General features: G+C 38.6%; 1 protein-coding gene across 23 annotated transcripts in view; it reads right to left on the minus strand.

Moving 5' to 3' along the window:
- The window catches only part of NRXN1 (neurexin 1), a 1975072-nt gene that overhangs the window by 25304 nt on the left and 1930212 nt on the right, over positions 1-19556 (minus strand). For 13 of the 23 annotated variants that reach the window (XM_069768660.1, XM_069768667.1, XM_069768666.1 and 10 more), the window contains one exon: positions 2167-2257. In XM_069768660.1, coding sequence (XP_069624761.1) covers positions 2167-2257 — 91 coding nt within the window. The remainder of the gene's footprint in view (positions 1-2166; positions 2258-19556) is intronic. The other 10 variants (XM_069768673.1, XM_069768668.1, XM_069768664.1 and 7 more) reach the window with 1 other exon arrangement.

Raw genomic sequence — 19556 nt, forward strand, 5'->3', positions numbered from 1 at the left:
AAGTGCAGTGAATATTCATTAGCGGCTCCCCGCCCACCTATCAGCTGAGCAGTGAGCCGGGAGCAGCAAATGAATACTGCACTTAAGCAGGGACACACATGGCTTCTCCAGCGCTGATTCCTGCAGCAGCTGGGGAGGTCTGTGTGTCCGGGGGAGAGGAGGCAGCAGCAGCAGGGGCCAGAGGAGAGAGGAGATCGCTGCATACCTGCCTGCCATGCCTGGGCTGGACGCTGAGTGCTGTGCACAAACAGTACCTGTTTGATGTCAGGAGTGGGTGGGCTGGAGCATCACATGGCAGCTCAGAGCCCTCCCTCTTCTTGACATCATCACAGGTCCTTCAGGCTCTCCACTAGAATCTGCAGCTTCCTCATAACCTGTGCTGTGGAAAGGAAACGAGGAAAGGCTCTGTGTGCAGTCATGGGATGCTTTTACCTCACCACAGTGTGGCTGGCTCCCACATTTAAGAGGTTAGTCTTTACAAAACACAATAAAGCACTCTGCCACTCCTTTGGTGAACTATAACTCCCAGCATGTCATAGGATCTGCAGGACATGCTGGGAGTTATAGTTCTCCCATGGGATTTTAAAGCAGCACTCCAGTGTTATTTTGCAGTGCTGGAGTGGTGCTTTCAATATAAGCCCTGTGCCCCAATTCTTATACTCACCCTCCAGCATCTTCATATTGTACTGTACAGACACCACACTAGTCCCGCAGCTTCCAACATAATAACATACTATTATATATACACACATATATACAGTACAATGATTATTCTACTGTGATATCACTGTGTGCAATAATGCTTTCCTATAACTGTATATTGTTTACCATCACTGCACTGTGGGGTTTTTTTAATCAGTGGACAGTGACATCACTAGAGTTTATTTTCCTTGTGCTGTGATATAATGTATGCATATATATATATATATGCATACATTATATAATATATATATATATATATATCTAATATATAATTGCCTAGAATACTACTTCCTGCAATTTGTGCCAACTTCCGTGGCTTTGTCCGGAGCTAATGTCCGGAGCTAATGTCCGGAGCTAATGTCCGGAGCTAATGTCCGGAGATAAGTGACGTCAACAGTGTCCAGTGTCTGATTGGTTGCCGCCTGCTGCGAGCAACCAATCAGAAACGTGCCGTACTGTGACACACTCCGCCCGCCATTTTGGTGTGATTTTTGAATTTTTACCTCACAGCAAGTTTCTACTGCGTGGAGGCGGGCCCAGTGACGTTGCTCTTCAAGCTCCTGCCGAATTTCGTCAAAAAAATGATAATACCATTTACCAAAACTATATATATTTAGTTGTGAAGTGGTTCAGTGACAATTTCACACCAATTTTGAACTTTTGTTTGGTGTTTTCTCCATATACTGCCTATTATTTTTGTTCTTTCTTACTATTATTTATTAATTGTATTATTCTTACATTTGAATAAATAAAGTATATATGGATTCTAGACTCCCGATTCTTTAGAATCGGGCTGCCATCTAGTATATATATATATATATATATATATATATGTTAAAAAATTTTCTCATTTTACAGAAGCAGAAATTGGAGAGGAGATTCAGGGATTTAATGAACACTGAAAATCCTTGTGCTATGCATGAACCCTAATATCTAATATTAGGCATAATACAGAGTATGTGTTTTGCCAAGTATATTTCTAAAAACCCTCTTTTAACTAAAAATCCTTGTTTTTCAGTATTATTTTGCTGAAAACTATTGTTAACAATTTTTTGAAGTCTTTATAAACTTTATAGCAATTCGCAAAAACCTGAAATGGGACCATCTAACCAAGGTTGCATAAAGTAGGAAGGTATTTAAAGACATTCAAGACTTGGTCAAACCATATTATGTTGTCCTAAACGGGTTTCACCCCACCAAATTTATTAATGCATACCTCCAAGAAATTCCACAAATTCCATAAATTTGTAACAGATAGAGATCCCATTTTTGAGACCAAAGAAAAAATAAGGTTCCCTGAATCCAAATCCGCTAGATAAATTGGCCATTAATGTTTGCAATTTTACTTGAATTTTTTTGCTATTTTTTTACTGCTGTATCCAGTTTCTGTAGATTCATGTGATATCTACATGCTAACAGGAATATAAAAAGGAATAAAGGAAAAGAATAAAAAAGTTGACTAACCTAACCCACCTGAGCTTGGCTCACATGGATCAATATCCTCATCATCTTCACTTGGACATTCAGCAGAGGCAACCAAGAGGTCATCCGAACTCTGAAAGAGAATAAGATTTCTGTGAGAACTGTCCTACTATTTTCCGCATAACTATATGAGGTCTGAAATCACAAGATTACTGTAATACATTGAACATAAAAAAAACATCTGCATACTCTAAAAAATAGAAGAAATCGTTATGGAAATAGAGTTGATATTTAAGACAAAAAATAATTAGCTTATTATAAACACATACTTTATTCATGGTTATCACAATGTAGCCTTTGGGGAGAACACCAGTAACTGTTGTAGAAAGAGAATGTGGAGGAACATGAGCTTGTGGTGTTGAGCTTTACATAATTAATAAACTATATATACATATATATATATATTGCAATTGTCCACTGCAGTGGATTCAAGGCAAGCAATAAAGGAAGTCACCCTTGTTTCTACCATTTTCAATACATTTCTTTTTGTATCATCCTTCGACTTTTCATACTATTTCAAGGAAATTCTTTGAAATACCATATATCTTGTATTTACATTGGAGTGCACATTGAGATATCAATTGTTCAAATTAGAGGAAGGGAAAAAAAGAAAAAAAGTGATTTTTTTTAAACCCTTAAAACCCGGAGCTTTTTTTGTTTGTTTTTGCTTTGTTTTTTTCATTTTTTACTTCCCTTCTTTCTAGAGCCATAACTTTTTTATTTTTTCGTCAATATGGCCATGTGAGGGCTTATTTTTTGAGGGACGAGTTTTACTTTTGAAAGATACCATTGGTTTTGCCATGTCGTCTAACAGATAACGGGAAAAAAATTCCAAGTCTGATGAGATTGCAAAAAAAGTGCAATCCCACAGTTGTTTTTTGCTTGGCTTTTTTTGCTAGGTTCACTAAATGCTAAAACTGACCTGCCATTATGATTCTCCAGGTCATAAAGAGTTCATAGACACCAAACAGGTCTAAGTTCTCTTTTATCTAAATGTTAAAAAAAAAATCAAAAATTTGCTAAAAAAATTAAAATTGCACAATTTTCAGATATCCATAGCATATCCATTTTTCGTGATCTGGGGTCAGGTGAGGGCTTATTTTTTGTGTTCCAAGCTAACATTTTAATTATACCACTTTTGCGCAGATATGTTCTTTTGATCGCCTGTTATTGCATTGTAATTAGTGTTGAGCATTCCGATACCGCAAGTATCGGGTATCGGCCGATACTTGCGGTATCGGAATTCCGATACCGAGATCCGATATTTTTGTGATATCGGGTATCGGTATCGAATCAATAGGGATGTGTAAAATAAAGAATTAAAATAAAAAATATTGATATGCTCACCTCTCCGGCGGCCCCTGGACTTCACACTGCTAACCGGGAGGCTTCTTTGTTTAAAAAGCGCGCCTTTCGGACCTGTGAATGACGTCCCGGCTTCTGATTGGTCGCGTGCCGCCCATGTGACCGGCACGCGACCAATCAGAGGCCGCGACGTCATTCGCAGGTCCTCAATTCCTAGAATTAGCAGTTTTGTGAATGAGAATGACGTCGCGGCTTCTGATTGGCCGCGTGCCGGTCACATGGGCGGCACGCGACCAATCAGAAGCCGGGACGTCATTCACAGGTCCGAAAGGCGCGCTTTTTAAACAAAGAAGCCTCCTGGTTAGCAGCGTGAAGTCCAGGGGCCGCCGGAGAGGTGAGCATATCAATATTTTTTATTTTAATTCTTTATTTTACACATCCCTATGGATCCCAGGGCCTGAAGGAGAGTTTCCTCTCCTTCAGACCCTGGGAACCATGAGAATACCTTCCGATACTTGATGTCCCATTGACTTGTATTGGTATCGGATATCGGTATCAGCGATATCCGATATTTTTCGGGTATCGGCCGATACTATCCGATACCGATACTTTCAAGTATCGGACGGTATCGCTCAACACTAATTGTAATGCAATGTTGCAGCGACCAAAAAAACATAATTTTGTTTGATTTGTTTTCTCGCTATGCCGTTTAGCGATCAGGTTAATCTTTTTTGTATTGATAGATTGGGCAATTCTGAACGCGGCGATACCAAATATGTGTAGGTTTGATTATTTTATTGTATTATTTTGATTGGGGTGAAAGGGGGGTGATTTGAACTTTTATATTTTTTATATTTTTAAACACATTTTTTTAAATTTTGGCATGCTTCAATAGCCTTCATAGGAAGCTAGCAGCATGCACTACTCAATCGCCTCTGCTACATAGAGGTGATGCACAGATCACCTCTATGCAGCAGAATTACAGGCTTGCTATGAGCACCAACCACAGGGTGGCACTCATAGCAATCTGCCATCAACAACCATAGAGGTCTCGAGGAGACCTCTGATTGTAATGGCAATGCACCGATGACCCCCGCTCACGTGACGGGGGTCAGCAATGCGACTACTTCCGGCCGCGTCACCGTCAGCGCTTGTTAAATGCTGCTGTCAGAGTTTGACAGTGGCATTTAACTAGTTAATGGGAGCAGGTGCATCGCGATTCCGCTCGCACCCATTGCACACACAATTAGCTGTTGAAAACAGCTAACATGTCACGGTTGGGGTGGGCTCACCGCCGGAGCCCACCTCAAAGCAGGAGATACTGCCAACTGACGTACTATTCCATAACCTGGGGTTAAACAAGTTTTGCCGTCTCCTAAAGGAAGCCAGTAATAATGGCGAAAAGCACATCTTTAAAAAAAAGTACAATATTTCAATTTAGACTTAATAAAGGTTACATTTCATTCATTTTTTTCCTTTCTATTCCCTTCCCTCTGTTTGAATAACTATGCAAAAATACATTGCATCACACTTTTAATTCAGTAACACCTAGTCAGACATGGGACTTTGAGGTGAGATCACATTGTAGTATAGTAGCATCACCCCGGTGGCAGCATCCCATATGCCAATAGTGGATACAGCGGATGAATCATCTGCCTGGCTATTCAGGTTTTTTCACATGAAATTTCACAGACTTCTTTCAGAACTGAGCTGAATTTCATGACATTACTTAATGTCTCATGCATAATACAACGTTAGGGCTTTGTACAGTCCTTGAGTCATATTATGGCGCGGACAGATGTTTATGTTGTCCTTATGTACCTTCATGATCCTCTAACTTTATGCTGAGATATACTTTTGTTTTCAGATACCATTGTTATTGAGCCATGTGGCAGTAAATGCTGTATTACAGAGCTAGTCTTTCCTAGTAGCATTTTATTTAGTGATGAACATGTCTGCAATATGGCACACAATATGATTGCTCTGTCAGTGACCAAGTCTATGTAGTACAGAGCCACTGGGACAGTGTGTCTCCTTTCAGCTCTTCTTTATGTATGAGGTATAAACCAATCACAAAAAACACTATTTAGACCAAATTTTAGTTCCATCATATACTCTGTACACAGGCATCTTCTGTGAGAGGACAAGTCATCTAGAAGGCCATTTTGAGTCACAGTCTCAACTTCATGTTTTCTTACTTTTAGCGGTGTAACTTGAAGATCTTTGTCCCCAATACAAAATTTGTGATAGCGCCACGTAAACACCTTACATAGCTGTCAGATAAATGCTCCTTTGGCCAAACAGCTATTCCCTCTGTCGCCTCATACCCATGCTTCCTGGGAGAATGCATGTATTTTCAATAAAGAGTTTGGAGGACATCACTGCTCAACAACTCTGGAGCTTGCTTATGTTCCAAGTGAACAAAAGGATTTCCAATTTCTTTTCCCTCAACTTCATCTTTCCAGGTAAAGTTGGAAACACCAGAGGCTAAAGTACAAGAGCTTCCTAAATAATATGATAGTCATTGTAAGAGAGCATCAGGAAACTGGCTGACAGCGTGTATACTAAGGTGGCTGGCCTCGGTGATGTAAATCCTGGTAAGTTTGTATGAGTAACACCTAGCGTGTATATGTCACCGAGGTGGCTGGCCTCGGGGATGTAAATCTTGGGAAGTTTGCATGCGCAACACTAGGCTACTCAGTAGTTTGATTAAGTGGATGTTGAGTCTGGGATTTAGGAGCTACCAAAAGAGCATGAGTGTGAAAAGTCACTCCCATATTTCAGTCTGGGTCTTACAAGCTGATTGAAAGGCAACTCAGACAGCTTAGAAGGTGAATTGTCCTAGAACTTAACAGAGGTGTGTTTGTGAAAATGTTTAAAACTGCTTCGGCTGCTACTGCTGACAAGATTGGTGAGATTGTCACATTTACTTTGTTGTGTTGTGCTGAAGAAAGGACTGTTTATTTTATTAATTTGTGCTGAAGACAGGCTACTTTAATTTTGGAGCTGTAAAGTTTATGGAGGATAATAAACTTTGTGTTCTTTTCACATTGAAACCCTGTACCTGTGCGTATCCAAGTGACTACCAGAGAGCTGAACCCCTCCACCAATGACTTCCGTTGTCTCTTAGGGTCAATCAAACAACATTAGACTTGCAAATAGAATGAAAAGGGCGTTAAAGAGCCGACAGATTAGTTTTTTTTTAGCACCATAATAGTCAATAGGGTACAGCAGGAAGCCAGTTATATGCATCAAAAATGCTTTACCCCATCATGTCTATATCACCTTCATCACACAGTTCAAATATTTTTACTGCAGATTTGCACAGGCATCAAATGCGTGAAATCTGGGTTCTTCAAGCCTGATTCTGGTCTCTTCAGGCTAAAGCCACGTTCAATATAATTAGCACAAAGTAAAGGGGAATAATTTGCTAATTACACATGCTAGATTTAATATACCATGGTAACATTGTAGCATTTTGTTTCCTTTCATTCTGATGATTGACACGTCTAGGGTGACATCATTTTACACAAAGGAAAAAAAATAATTTTTTTGTTGTACCTGGCAAAATAATTTCCTATTTTCAATTACAGCAAATTTCTGAAAGATTACAAATAGACTTCACTTTTGAAAACAAGTCATCATGCCGATGATAATATAGCCAGCGGGTTTCTATTACAAAGGCAATTTCTTATCTTTTTTTATCTCATCAGCAGTGTCTCAGTGAAATATACAGTACAATTGTGAGATCTGCACCTCCGAAGTTCTAGTATAAATATTTAAGCCTTCCATTAGGTTTTCATGGGCTTCATCAATGAGGAATACATTCGCCGGTAGCTCACTACCTTGAAGCATATTTTATTTAATGACATGCCGTTGCTACATTGTCTTTACAGTATCTAATTAAGAAAGTAACTTCGAGATAATAAGTCATGGGCAATCACAACAGTATTAGCGTACTCTAAAGATGAAACACACAGGAGTGAGTTCAGTGTATAAATATCTACCGTACCTTTATGTAATAAATGCTCCATTACAGAAATATAGGTCAATTCTACACTTTACAAACAACTACTATGATGATGTGATAATACCTGTAAATCATGGAATAACCTACTAATGCAATGCTTAGGTGGCCAAAAAAAGAAAAGTACAATATTACAATATAGTTTTTGGATAGTGATGATGAATTAATAGTGAGTTGTCTTCTATTCTTGGATATTTCAACAGTTGATCGTTTCCCTCACTATTTGTCAGTCTGCACCATTATCCGCATAATCCTAAAACAAACTCAAACCGCTTTTGTTCAATTTCTTTTAATAAAAAAATCATCTTAGGGGGGTGGAGTTCATAAAAGAGGTGTGACTTAACAATTTTTGTGTCCTACAGCTGACATTAGGGGGAGGCTCCTGCATTGCAGTGAGATAGAATTGTAGTTCTAATGATGACTCATACAGGGAAAAGAGACTTTCTGTTTCTACATAGAGCTTAGAATGATCCAGCTAGTCTGTTTTTTATCTCATGATGTCATAGACCTAATGGAGAAGAGAAGCATAAACTGGGTAGAAAGGCAAAATGAGCAATTGTAAGAACACAGTGCCATATAATATGATGACTACAATATATTAAGAGGATAACATCTTTGATGGGAGGAGGAGTGCTTCTTTAATAAAATATAGAAAATATCTAGATTTTTGAGAACGACATTATATTCTAGGTTCCTTTCACCGTTTTATAATTCTAAGGAACAACAACCTACAGACGTAACTTTTTTTGTCATTGAAGATTTATAAAATTTTTAACTGCTGTTCAAAATCATCCACAGCAGGGATTACAGAATGTTTTTTCCCTAGAGACTTAAATTGATGGAGTACGCAAGGATAGTGGCTTGATCTGCCATACAGCAATACTAGGAAAACTGTTAAGGCAAATGAGTTTGTTGAAATTATACATGTCACTCAGCCTGCAGCCACCGAGCATTATAAATCATGTGCCTATTGTACCTTTGAAAGTACAGACATCTGTAATGCATATGGAATATTTTTCTTTTGTCAAGTCGTAAATTATTCTTTTTTTATATGTGATATATCAAGCCCTTGCAGTCAAATATTTCTGCTTTGGTAGTTATGTAAATATATGATTATTATTATACTTCGTTGTATCTAATCTCAGTTAAAGAGCTTTAAGAGACTTAAAAATTGGTAGCTTTTTCTTTTGTTGATTATCTATGGTCCCAGGGGTCTTCACCTATCTAATATTTATAGCCTATACGAAAACCATTCACACAATTTGGAAAAGAAAAGTCTTTTGATTATATAATGTGTAGGGAAGAGAAGAATCAGGTAAGATAAGTGCATAATCCTTTTGGTCTTCTGGAATATAATCTGCTGCCGGAGATGGGATAGGTCATCAATACCTGATCAGTGGGTGTGCGACACTTTGCAGTCCCACCAGTTAGTTGTTGCTGATGCTGACTGCACTGGATGTGATCAGTTGTAGCGCTGCACAGCACAACAACCTCAACCGGCACTGCACTTTTGCCTCTATTCAACTGAATAGTTGTGGATCTGCAGTACCTCACTTTAGCCACTATGAAGTTAATGGAGCTATGCTGTTTTTCTTCACATATGATCACATCCAGCACCCCCAATCGCTGATTGGCCCAGGGACAGAATTTCTCAGCCTCACCGATTTGGCATTGCTGACCAATCCTAAGGATAGGCAATCAATATTAATGCTCTGGACAACTCCTTTAAGCTTTAGTCTTCTCCGGCAACAGATAATCTCCCAGAAGTGCAAAAGGATAATGCTCTTAACCCACTTGATTTTTCCCTACACATTATATAATCAAAAGACGTTTCTAAAGCGTGTGAAATGTTTGAAAATAGGCTATTAACTTCAGACAGATGAAGCCTGCTAGGCCCCTGGGACTGTGGCCATCAAAAATTAAAGTACTGGACAAACCCTTCAGAGATGTGGAAAGTTTTAAGTGGATCTGTCATCAGATTTCAAAAACAAATAACTTAAATTCAGGTCAATTCATACCATGCATAATCCAACTGAAGATGTTCATTTTATTCCTGAGCACTGCAGTACTTTACTCTGCCCTAGTCAGTCCAGAGAAGTACACCTGCACAGGAGCGAGATGATGAGTACCCTATGTGGATGACGTAGGGATGCGTAATCGACACTAAGCAAGAAGGAGGACGGCATTGCAAGAAAAAGGAAGGGGCCGGACCAAGACCAGCGACACCCCTCGGAACGGACCACCTTGCAGGTGAGTATAATAAAAGGTCTTTTTCTTATCTTTCAGGTCAGGTTGGGGGAAGATATACAGCATAATATAATGCTGTCACATGGGGCTGAAAGGTGGTGGTCCTACCTCATATCGGTCAAACCTGGTGACAGGTTTCCTTTAAATTGGATGATAGATTCCCTTTAAATACCACTTTATGAGCATAAGATCATCATCAAGTACTCTTAAATGAGAGGTTTGCCCACAACCTTTTTAGGTCTATTTAATACTTTTTTTCTTATATTTTCACAATTCTATTTAGGAACTTACTAAACAGCCTACGAAGCTGTGGAGCTCTAATCCGGATTGCCAACCTAACATTTCTCTATGTGTTTTTTTTCTTTGCTGATATAAATTATGACTAAGAATTCAATATTCTGTAAGTTTTACATTTTAAATGTGCCAATATACCCACATGCTGATTCTGCAAGCACAGAGCCCTATGCTAATAAACATTAATTGTGTGAACTGAATCAGCTCATGTACGTAGCTCAGCTGCCAAATTCACACACTTGTATCTTGTTCAAACCAAGCACAGTCTGTTATTAGTGCCTCTATTATCTACTTAGTACTAACATGCCTTCTATGTAGTCTAGATGAGGCTCGCATTCAAAATATCATTTAAGTATTGTTTAGCTTCTCCATACAATAAAATAAAAATCACAAAAATTAAAATGAGATTTTCAAGAGTTTTTTTTTAGAACTTTGATATAGATGATTTATCCTAGCTCATCAATATCAGATCGGTGAAGGATTGACTCCTTACAAAGCACGATATGTTTGTCGTGGCTATGCTTGGATCTGCAGCTCTGTCCTCTTGCTTGAGCTGTGAACTGCAGGACCAGGCACAGCAACTACCAGGAACTACCTTGTAACCAATGAGCGTGGGGCAATGTTGGAGCGTCTACTGGAGCATACCCAGGGTTTACCAATTTTTTGATTGTAATTTTCATCATTTTACAGTTTACTGTGAAGGCAGCTGATGTCTTCATATCAGAATTATGGGCTGTAGACATGTATAACTTACAATTATAATGATTTATTGTGGTTTTCCAATGTGTCCATAAAAAATATTCTCTGTCGGCAAGTTTTTGGTAAGAAATCAAGAAAAAAAATAAAAAGTCAAGTTGGCAACCCTGAGCAGGCGACAACTCATTTTGTCATAAAGTCTTTATTATTCTGTAAGAAAAAAAATTCCCTATGCCTTTAATGGAAATTGAAGAACGGTACAGAACGGATTTATTGCAGTCCACTGCATTCTGCTCTGTGATATGGCAGTGTGCATGAGCATTTGACGTCTTTCTAGGCAATAAGATTGTTCTTTTTTTTTTCGTTTCTTTCAATTAAAATAAGATTTTCTATGTTTTGGAATAGAATTCTCAACTGTCTCCTCCATTTTTGTTCCTTGTCTGTTACACTCCTGGCAATGTCGTCAATACGATCTAGTTTTAAAGTCAGAAAATAGGCCATCAGCATCTAATTTACGTGAGATTCAAATAGCTTTTCAAGCATGGGATGTAATTTAACAACGTTTTTCACATTTATTGTATCTCACGTGAATAATATGCGATATGCATGAGGCTTTCAATGTTGAGTGTGTAAAGACTTTTAGGACTAATGCAAATGTTAACACTCTAGGGTCAGCATGTCTGTTGTGGACTACATCATTTGCACATAATTATGTATTTTTATAGTCCAACATACAGACTTGTCCACTCTTAGCTTGCCTTGAATCGTGTTAAATTACCAAATTTGTCATGATGCCAATTCAATTAAATTTTGTGCCATCGAGTAACAAAATGTATGCATTGATCTACACATTTTCTAACATGGCAGCCTATGGGTAACAGAAAGCCGACTGATGATATCCATTAGACACATACATCACTGCCATTCAGTGAATTAATGTATACATTACATTTTTTTATACATAGGAGCCCACGGATTACAAAAGCATTGGTCTGAGAATTCCATCAGAGCCATCCCATAAAAAAATATATACATCATTATTTTTTTATACTTTTTTTTACATTGGAGGGTGATGGATGGCATTTCATTGAGGCACCTATAAATGTTTTTTTCTTCGTAGTGCTTACCTTCTTACACCACACAACTTGGGAAAAAAAATTATATTTTCAAAAATATGCTTTGCTGTAATTTTTCACTAAGGAACTAGTTGGGAACAGGAAAAAAGCTTTGGGCGCTACGTCTTTTGCTTGATATGTGACACACAGATCAATGTCATATTTTCATCTCAAATACAAGAATGATGCGGATGCTTACTACTCACTAGAAGCTACTGGGTACCAGTGACAAATACCCTACATGGTCCATCTAGTTAAAACAATTTTATATATACAGTGGGGCAAAAAAGTATTTAGTCAGTCAGCAATAGTGCAAGTTCCACCACTTAAAAAGATGAGAGGCGTCTGTAATTTACATCATAGGTAGACCTCAACTATGGGAGACAAACTGAGAAAAAAAAATCCAGAAAATCACATTGTCTGTTTTTTTATCATTTTTTTTGCATATTATGGTGGAAAATAAGTATTTGGTCAGAAACAAACAATCAAGATTTCTGGCTCTCACAGACCTGTAACTACTTCTTTAAGAGTCTCCTCTTTCCTCCACTCATTACCTGTAGTAATGGCACCTGTTTAAACTTGTTATCAGTATAAAAAGACACCTGTGCACACCCTCAAATAGTCTGACTCCAAACTCCACTATGGTGAAGACCAAAGAGCTGTCAAAGGACACCAGAAACAAAATTGTAGCCCTGCACCAGGCTGGGAAGACTGAATCTGCAATAGCCAACCAGCTTGGAGTGAAGAAATCAACAGTGGGAGCAATAATTAGAAAATGGAAGACATACAAGACCACTGATAATCTCCCTCGATCTGGGGCGCCACGCAAAATCCCACCCCGAGGGGTCAGAATGATCACAAGAACGGTAAGCAAAAATCCCAGAACCACGCGGGGGGACCTAGTGAATGAACTGCAGAGAGCTGGGACCAATGTAACAAGGCCTACCATAAGTAACACACTACGCCACCATGGACTCAGATCCTGCAGTGCCAGACGTGTCCCACTGCTTAAGCCAGTACATGTCCGGGCCCGTCTGAAGTTTGCTAGAGAGCATTTGGATGATCCAGAGGAGTTTTGGGAGAATGTCCTATGGTCTGATGAAACCAAACTGGAACTGTTTAGTAGAAACTCACCTTGTCGTGTCTGGAGGAAAAAGAATACTGAGTTGCATCCATCAAACACCATACCTACTGTAAAGCATTGTGGTGGAAACATCATGCTCTGGGGCTGTTTCTCTGCAAAGGGGCCAGGACGACTGATCCGGGTACATGAAAGAATGAATGGGGCCATATATTGTGAGATTTTGAGTGCAAACCTCCTTCCATCAGCAAGGGCATTGAAGATGAAACGTGGCTGGGTCTTTCAACATGACAATGATCCAAAGCACACCGCCAGGGCAAAGAAGGAGTGGCTTCGTAAGAAGCATTTCAAGGTCCTGGAGTGGCCTAGCCAGTCTCCAGATCTCAACCGTATAGAAAACCTTTGGAGGGAGTTGAAAGTCCGTGTTGCCAAGCGAAAAGCCAAAAACATCACTGCTCTAGAGGAGATCTGCATGGAGGAATAGGCCAACATACCAACAACAGTGTGTGGCAACCTTGTGAAGACTTACAGAAAACGTTTGACCTCTGTCATTGCCAACAAAGGATATATTACAAAGTATTGAGATGAAATTTTGTTTCTGACCAAATACTTATTTTCCACCATAATATGCAAATAAAATGTTAAAAAAACAGACAATGTGATTTTCTGGATTTTTGTTTCTCAGCTTGTCTCCCATAGTTGAGGTCTACCTATGATGTAAATTACAGACGCCTCTCGTCTTTTTAAGTGGTGGAACTTGCACTATTGCTGACTGACTAAATACTTTTTTGCCCCACTGTATATATATATATATATATATATATATATATATACAGGATGAGTCAAAAAGCACTGTGCAAAGGTAAAGACCTGTAATTAAAGTTCCATAAGTGCTAAATGGCCAGTGACTGAAAACAAAAGCAAAATTGGCTTAGTTGCCCAGAGCAGCCAATCACAGTTCGGCTAACTAGTAAGGAACTACACGTGCCACAAACTATAGCATGGCGTGTCTTATGAACACATCTATGTATTAAGCCATACTAATTGAATCTTCTTCAGGTATAAAACCAAACCCCAATCATTTTTGCATTGACTTTTTGGGCTGATTTGAAAATGATGAATTCACTGAAAGGCTGGTCTACACTGATGAGTAGTGTTGAGCATTCCGATACCGCAAGTATCGGGTATCGGCCAATATTTGCGGTATCGGAATTCCGATACCGAGTTCCGATATTTTTGTGATATCGGGAATCGGTATCGGGATTTAGATTAATGTGTAAAATAAAGAATAAAAATAAAAAATATTGATATACTTACCCTCGGACGGGCCCTGGTTGTCACCACTGCAATCGCCATGTTTTCCTTCCTATGAATGAGCTTGTTAAGTACCTTCGATGACGTCGCGGCTTGTGATTGGTCGCTCAGCGGTCATGTGACCGCTCACGCGACCAATCACAAGCCACGACGTCATCAAAGGTTATTAACGCGCTCATTCCTAAGAATGAGTGCGTTAAGGACCTTCGATGACGTCGCGGCTTGTGATTGGTCGCGTGAGCGGTCACATGACCGCTCAGCGACCAATCACAAGCCGCGACTTCATCAAAGGTCATTAAAGCGCTCATTCTTAGGAAGAAAAGCATGGCGATTGCAGCGGTGACAACCAGGGCCCGTCCGAGGGTAAGTATATCAATATTTTTTATTTTTATTCTTTAGTTTCCACTCCTTCAGACCCTGGGAACCATTACGGATACCTTCCGATATTTGTGTCCCATTGACTTGTATTGGTATCGGATATCGGTATCGGCGATATCCGATGTTTTTCGGATATCGGCCGATACCCTCCGATACCGATACTTTCAAATATCGGACGGTATCGGTCAACACTACTGATGAGGATACGTTTGACCACAGTGGGACCAATCGGATCAATCAAAGATCAATCAGGCCAATGTTAGAATTTTAGACTCAGAAAAACCATGTGCGCTTATCAAACACTTGAGGAATTCACACAAAGTATATGTGATCTGTGCAATAAGAAGGCATACATTTTATGGTCCTTTCTTATACAGTCACTGGCTATTCATAAGTGAACATGATAAATGAATGGCTTATGACACAGATAGAGAAAGATTTGCCAAATTTAGTCTATCAGTAGGAATGGTGCACCACCACATCTACATTTGGATGGTCATTGACATTTGAAAGAAATTCTACCGGAACAATGGATTGTTCTCGTCAGATACAATAATTGACTGATGTTGACCACAATCACCAAATCTAACACCATGGATTTCTTACTGTGGGGACCGCATATCCCATATTTTGGCTTAATTTCCACTGATACCTCTGCACCCCCAGCTTCAACCCTCTGTGATGTGAACACTTATTGCCAGCTACTAATATGAAAAATAACTACTGTAATGATGACAAGAAACAGATGCTAAAATAACCCTTTTGTATGTGGTATGTAATGACACATAGGTGTCAATAATCAGAATTGACAATAGTTGCCAATTAACCGGCTATAATTACTGGTTTGAAATAAAAAGTGCAAAATAGTAAAAGTAACATATAATTGATAAAGTCCACAAAAACAAAACCTTACACCATTACACGATGATGATCAATTCTGTTGACAATGAGCAAACACAACCATACAAGAACTACTACAGTTAGCTAAACATGCCAAGGGTATACCATAGTCTTTACGACACAGTAATGAACTGTCAGAATGTGTAATTAATGTACCCTTCAATTTTTCTTGTTCTGCTTCATTCAAGTGTTACATTAACATAATTAGAAAATATAGAAAAATATGAAGGAGTGAAATTAAAATCCTGCTCTGTCAACAAAAAATGAAGAGAAACACTTTAGTAACTATGACCCATCAGTGTAATGAAATGTGTCAACCTTCACGAACAAACATTCAGATGAGTTATAATCTTGGGATTAGAAGCATTTTCACAATTATTGTATGTATTAAATTATTTTATTTTTTTTATTCCACGCACATGTCCCGCCATGTCTTTCTTACCACCATTTATAGGTAGGACAGAATGATTACATGACACCCTGAGAGCTGGTTATAGTCACATAATTATATCTACTAAAATCTTAAGGCATCCTCTCATCCAGAGGACATGTTATAAACAATATAAACATTATAGAATTGATGATCAATTATTATATGAAATATAATTACAATTTCAGCAATTTTTCTTAGATATTTTTAAAATAAATTGCTTTGTATTGGAGACAAGAGCTGTTACGAGTGATGATACTACAGTAAAGTCCTGATGAAAATATTGACAGTATACAAGATAGAAAAAAACCCATAAAAAATATATAAAAACCTAGCCTAAAAATGATTTGAATTGCAACCTCAAAATGATAATAACCTTAACAAACATCACACACTAATATAAGAAAATACTAATATAAGAAAAATCATACAAATAAATGCCAAAAATTTGACTAAAGATTTGAAGGACCCAGCACAGCAGGACATGTGCAATGCCAAATTTAACCTGTGGTGTCACTGCAGATTATGTGACTCACATATCACTAGGCAAATCACCTATCCAAAATAAGGAGACAAAAGTGATCTAATTATGCTTAGCAATGAGTAAGTTGATAGTTATAATATAGATCCAAAAAGTAACTTTTCATGACTTATCTAATCAGTAATATCTTAAAATGCTTTGCCACCTGCCTAGTTTTTTTTCGGAAAAAAGTACTATTTTTTGTTTGTTCTTTTATATGCTTTTTCCTTAACCTTTTGAAGTCATTGCCAGCACTTGATAAATGCGTACTCAACTGCAGAACATACTTGCACTATGCACTGCAGTGCCTTTCAATTTCCTACTCACTAAAAAGTAACTTCATTAAGTCTGAAGTTCAAAGACATCAAATCTGCAATCTTTACAGTTTGACTCACGTATTTTTTTTCTTTTCTTCGAAACTGCAGCTTGAAATCTCTAGAGCCCGGTTTTTGGAATAGTCATTACTTTTTCACCCTTGATTCATGGAGTTATGAAAATATGCTACCTATTATACAATGCTACTTTGTACCGAGCACTGATACTAAATTCAAGAGCCAAACAAGAAAAATTAAACAATGCCACTCATCCTCTTTAGATACGTGAAGAATGAAAAGGCTAGAACCTTAAGAACAATGACTATGTGACTAATTCACATTGGGTTACGTTCACTTTGTAGATCCCTAAAGTACAAAAATAATTTGATAAAATATTTACTCCTGTAAAACAATTATCAAATATTAAAAAAAACACTAGTTCTAGGAGATAATAGTCCAGATTCATCAAGTCCATTATTTTCTCAAAGGGGGAATGTTGGAGTATGATGCTCCCGGTTCATTTAGAAATGAATGAATCAGGAGCGTCTGCTGAGTGCCATGTTCCTTCATGCACCACACCAAAAATCTTACTCTAGTGCCTGACTGGTTTAGGATTTTTGGCATGGGCATGGTGTCACGCTCGTGTTCTAATCAGCTCTTCCTGTTCTAAAAAAAAAAGCCATAAAAACACCATAAGTGGCAAAATATTTCTTCAACTCCAAGTTGGACCAAGATTTTGTGACTTTTAAAGCAGTTTACACCTGAATTCTGGCAAAATTGCTTTGAATAATCTGGACCTATATGCTGCTTCTTGGAGGCATCTAATGGTAGCTCACAAAGTACCAATGAGAGTATTAGAAAGGTGAGCACATAAATTAGAAGGACCTTGGTCCTGTGGCCACATCAGTATTCCATAATTGTCATATGGAAATCCTGCAAGCTTCCTCCAATATGCCGGCATCCTCGACTTCTCTTTTGATCAGCCGGCCTGGCTTGACATCATCATTGAGTCATGACGCACACAAAATGCTGTACCAGGCTGGTTGATTAAAAGAAGAAACAAGGATGTCAACAATTAGGAGGTGGTTCACAGAGTTCTCATTTGGCAGCCATTGAATATTGTTGTGGCCGCTGAACAAGGGTCTTATCTCTAGAGTGTAATATGGACCCGTAGGCACTTTGTGTGTCACTCCACATAGTTTGTGTTTGTGGCTTTGCCATGTACATTGTACATTGACCCTTACTCATAAAAGTCTCAATAATGTGCATGGCAGTGCCTCTATGTTTAGCACTGTAGTCTAAGAACATTACTGTCATTGAATTTGCAATTTCTCCCTCTGTATTTGTGGGATCCTCAGGTTCTCTGACATACTCTCCATTCCAAATATTAACAAATAGGTTGACTTGCCTCCCATGAAATCAACCAGTTATTTAATTGTAAGTCTCAGCGGTGTTAAGAATTGATGTAAGGAAAATTTTAGTACAGCACATACATTATGTTACTATTTAAAAAAAACTGGAAATTTATGTAACTAAATGGGGGTAATTTATGACTTAGTGTATGCCAGTTTTCTGATGTTAAAAAGTGTCAACTTTTTCCCCACGGTAAAACTGTACAGAAACTCACAACTTTTTTTCAATTTTGCACTTGGCCTCGCCAATTTTGCAAAAAGTATGGGATCTTAGCGGGAGAGACAATGTCAAATGTATCATGAATTTACTAGAATTTGTGCCAGATATTTGGTGTAACATATCAAAATTATGCTAAATTTGTTTAGAGATGCTGTTCTTAATACATTTGGCATATATTATTTTGGGGATTTTTTTTTTAAGACTGGCATATGAAAAGTCAATCTTAATAAATTCCCCATGTCAAGTTGCTGTTTGCTTGTTGTAAAATAATAAAATTAAGGAAAATGTATGAAATAATTATGGAATCATGTATTTTCCATTATTATTCTTTAAAGGGAACCTGTCACCCCCAAAATCAATAGTGAGATAAGCTCACTGTCATCAGGGGCTTAGCTACAGCATTCTGTAATGCTGTAGATAAGCCGCCGATGTTACCTGAAAGAGGAGAAAAAGACGTTAGATTATACTCACCCAGGGGCGGTCCTACTGCGGTCTGGTCAAATGGGTGTCTCAGGTCCGCTCCGGCGCCTCCCATCTTCATTCCATGACGTCCTCTTCTGGTCTTCACACCACGGCTCTGGCGCAGGCGTACTTTGTCTGCCCTGTTGAGGGCAGAGGAAAGTACTGCAGTGCTCAGACGCCGGAAAGGTCAGAGAGGCCTGGCGCCTGCGCACTGCAGTACTTTGCTCTGCCCTCAACAAGGCAGACAAAGTACACCTGCATCGGAGCCACGGCGTGAAGACCAGAAGAGGACATCATGGAATGAAGATGGGAGGCGCCGGAGCGGACCTGAGACACCCATCGGAGCAGGACCGCCCCTGGGTGAGTATAATCTAACGTCTTTTTCTTCTCTTTCAGGTAACATCATTACAGAATGCTGTAGATAAGCCCCTGATGACGGTGAGCTTACCTCACCATCGATTTTGGGGGTTGACAGGTTCCCTTTAAGCCCACAACTAAATTACCTACTCTAATTCTTTACTCCCTTTATATTTATTCTGAAACTTACATGAGAAATACTTGCCAAAACCATTGAAAAATAATGTCATATATCTTTGTGCATTAGTACATTTTACCATTTTTCAAACCCAAAATACCAAAATAACCTATAGTCAAAGT

This window comes from Ranitomeya imitator, chromosome 5, assembly GCF_032444005.1.
Source record: "Ranitomeya imitator isolate aRanImi1 chromosome 5, aRanImi1.pri, whole genome shotgun sequence".
Taxonomy (NCBI): domain Eukaryota; kingdom Metazoa; phylum Chordata; class Amphibia; order Anura; family Dendrobatidae; genus Ranitomeya; species Ranitomeya imitator.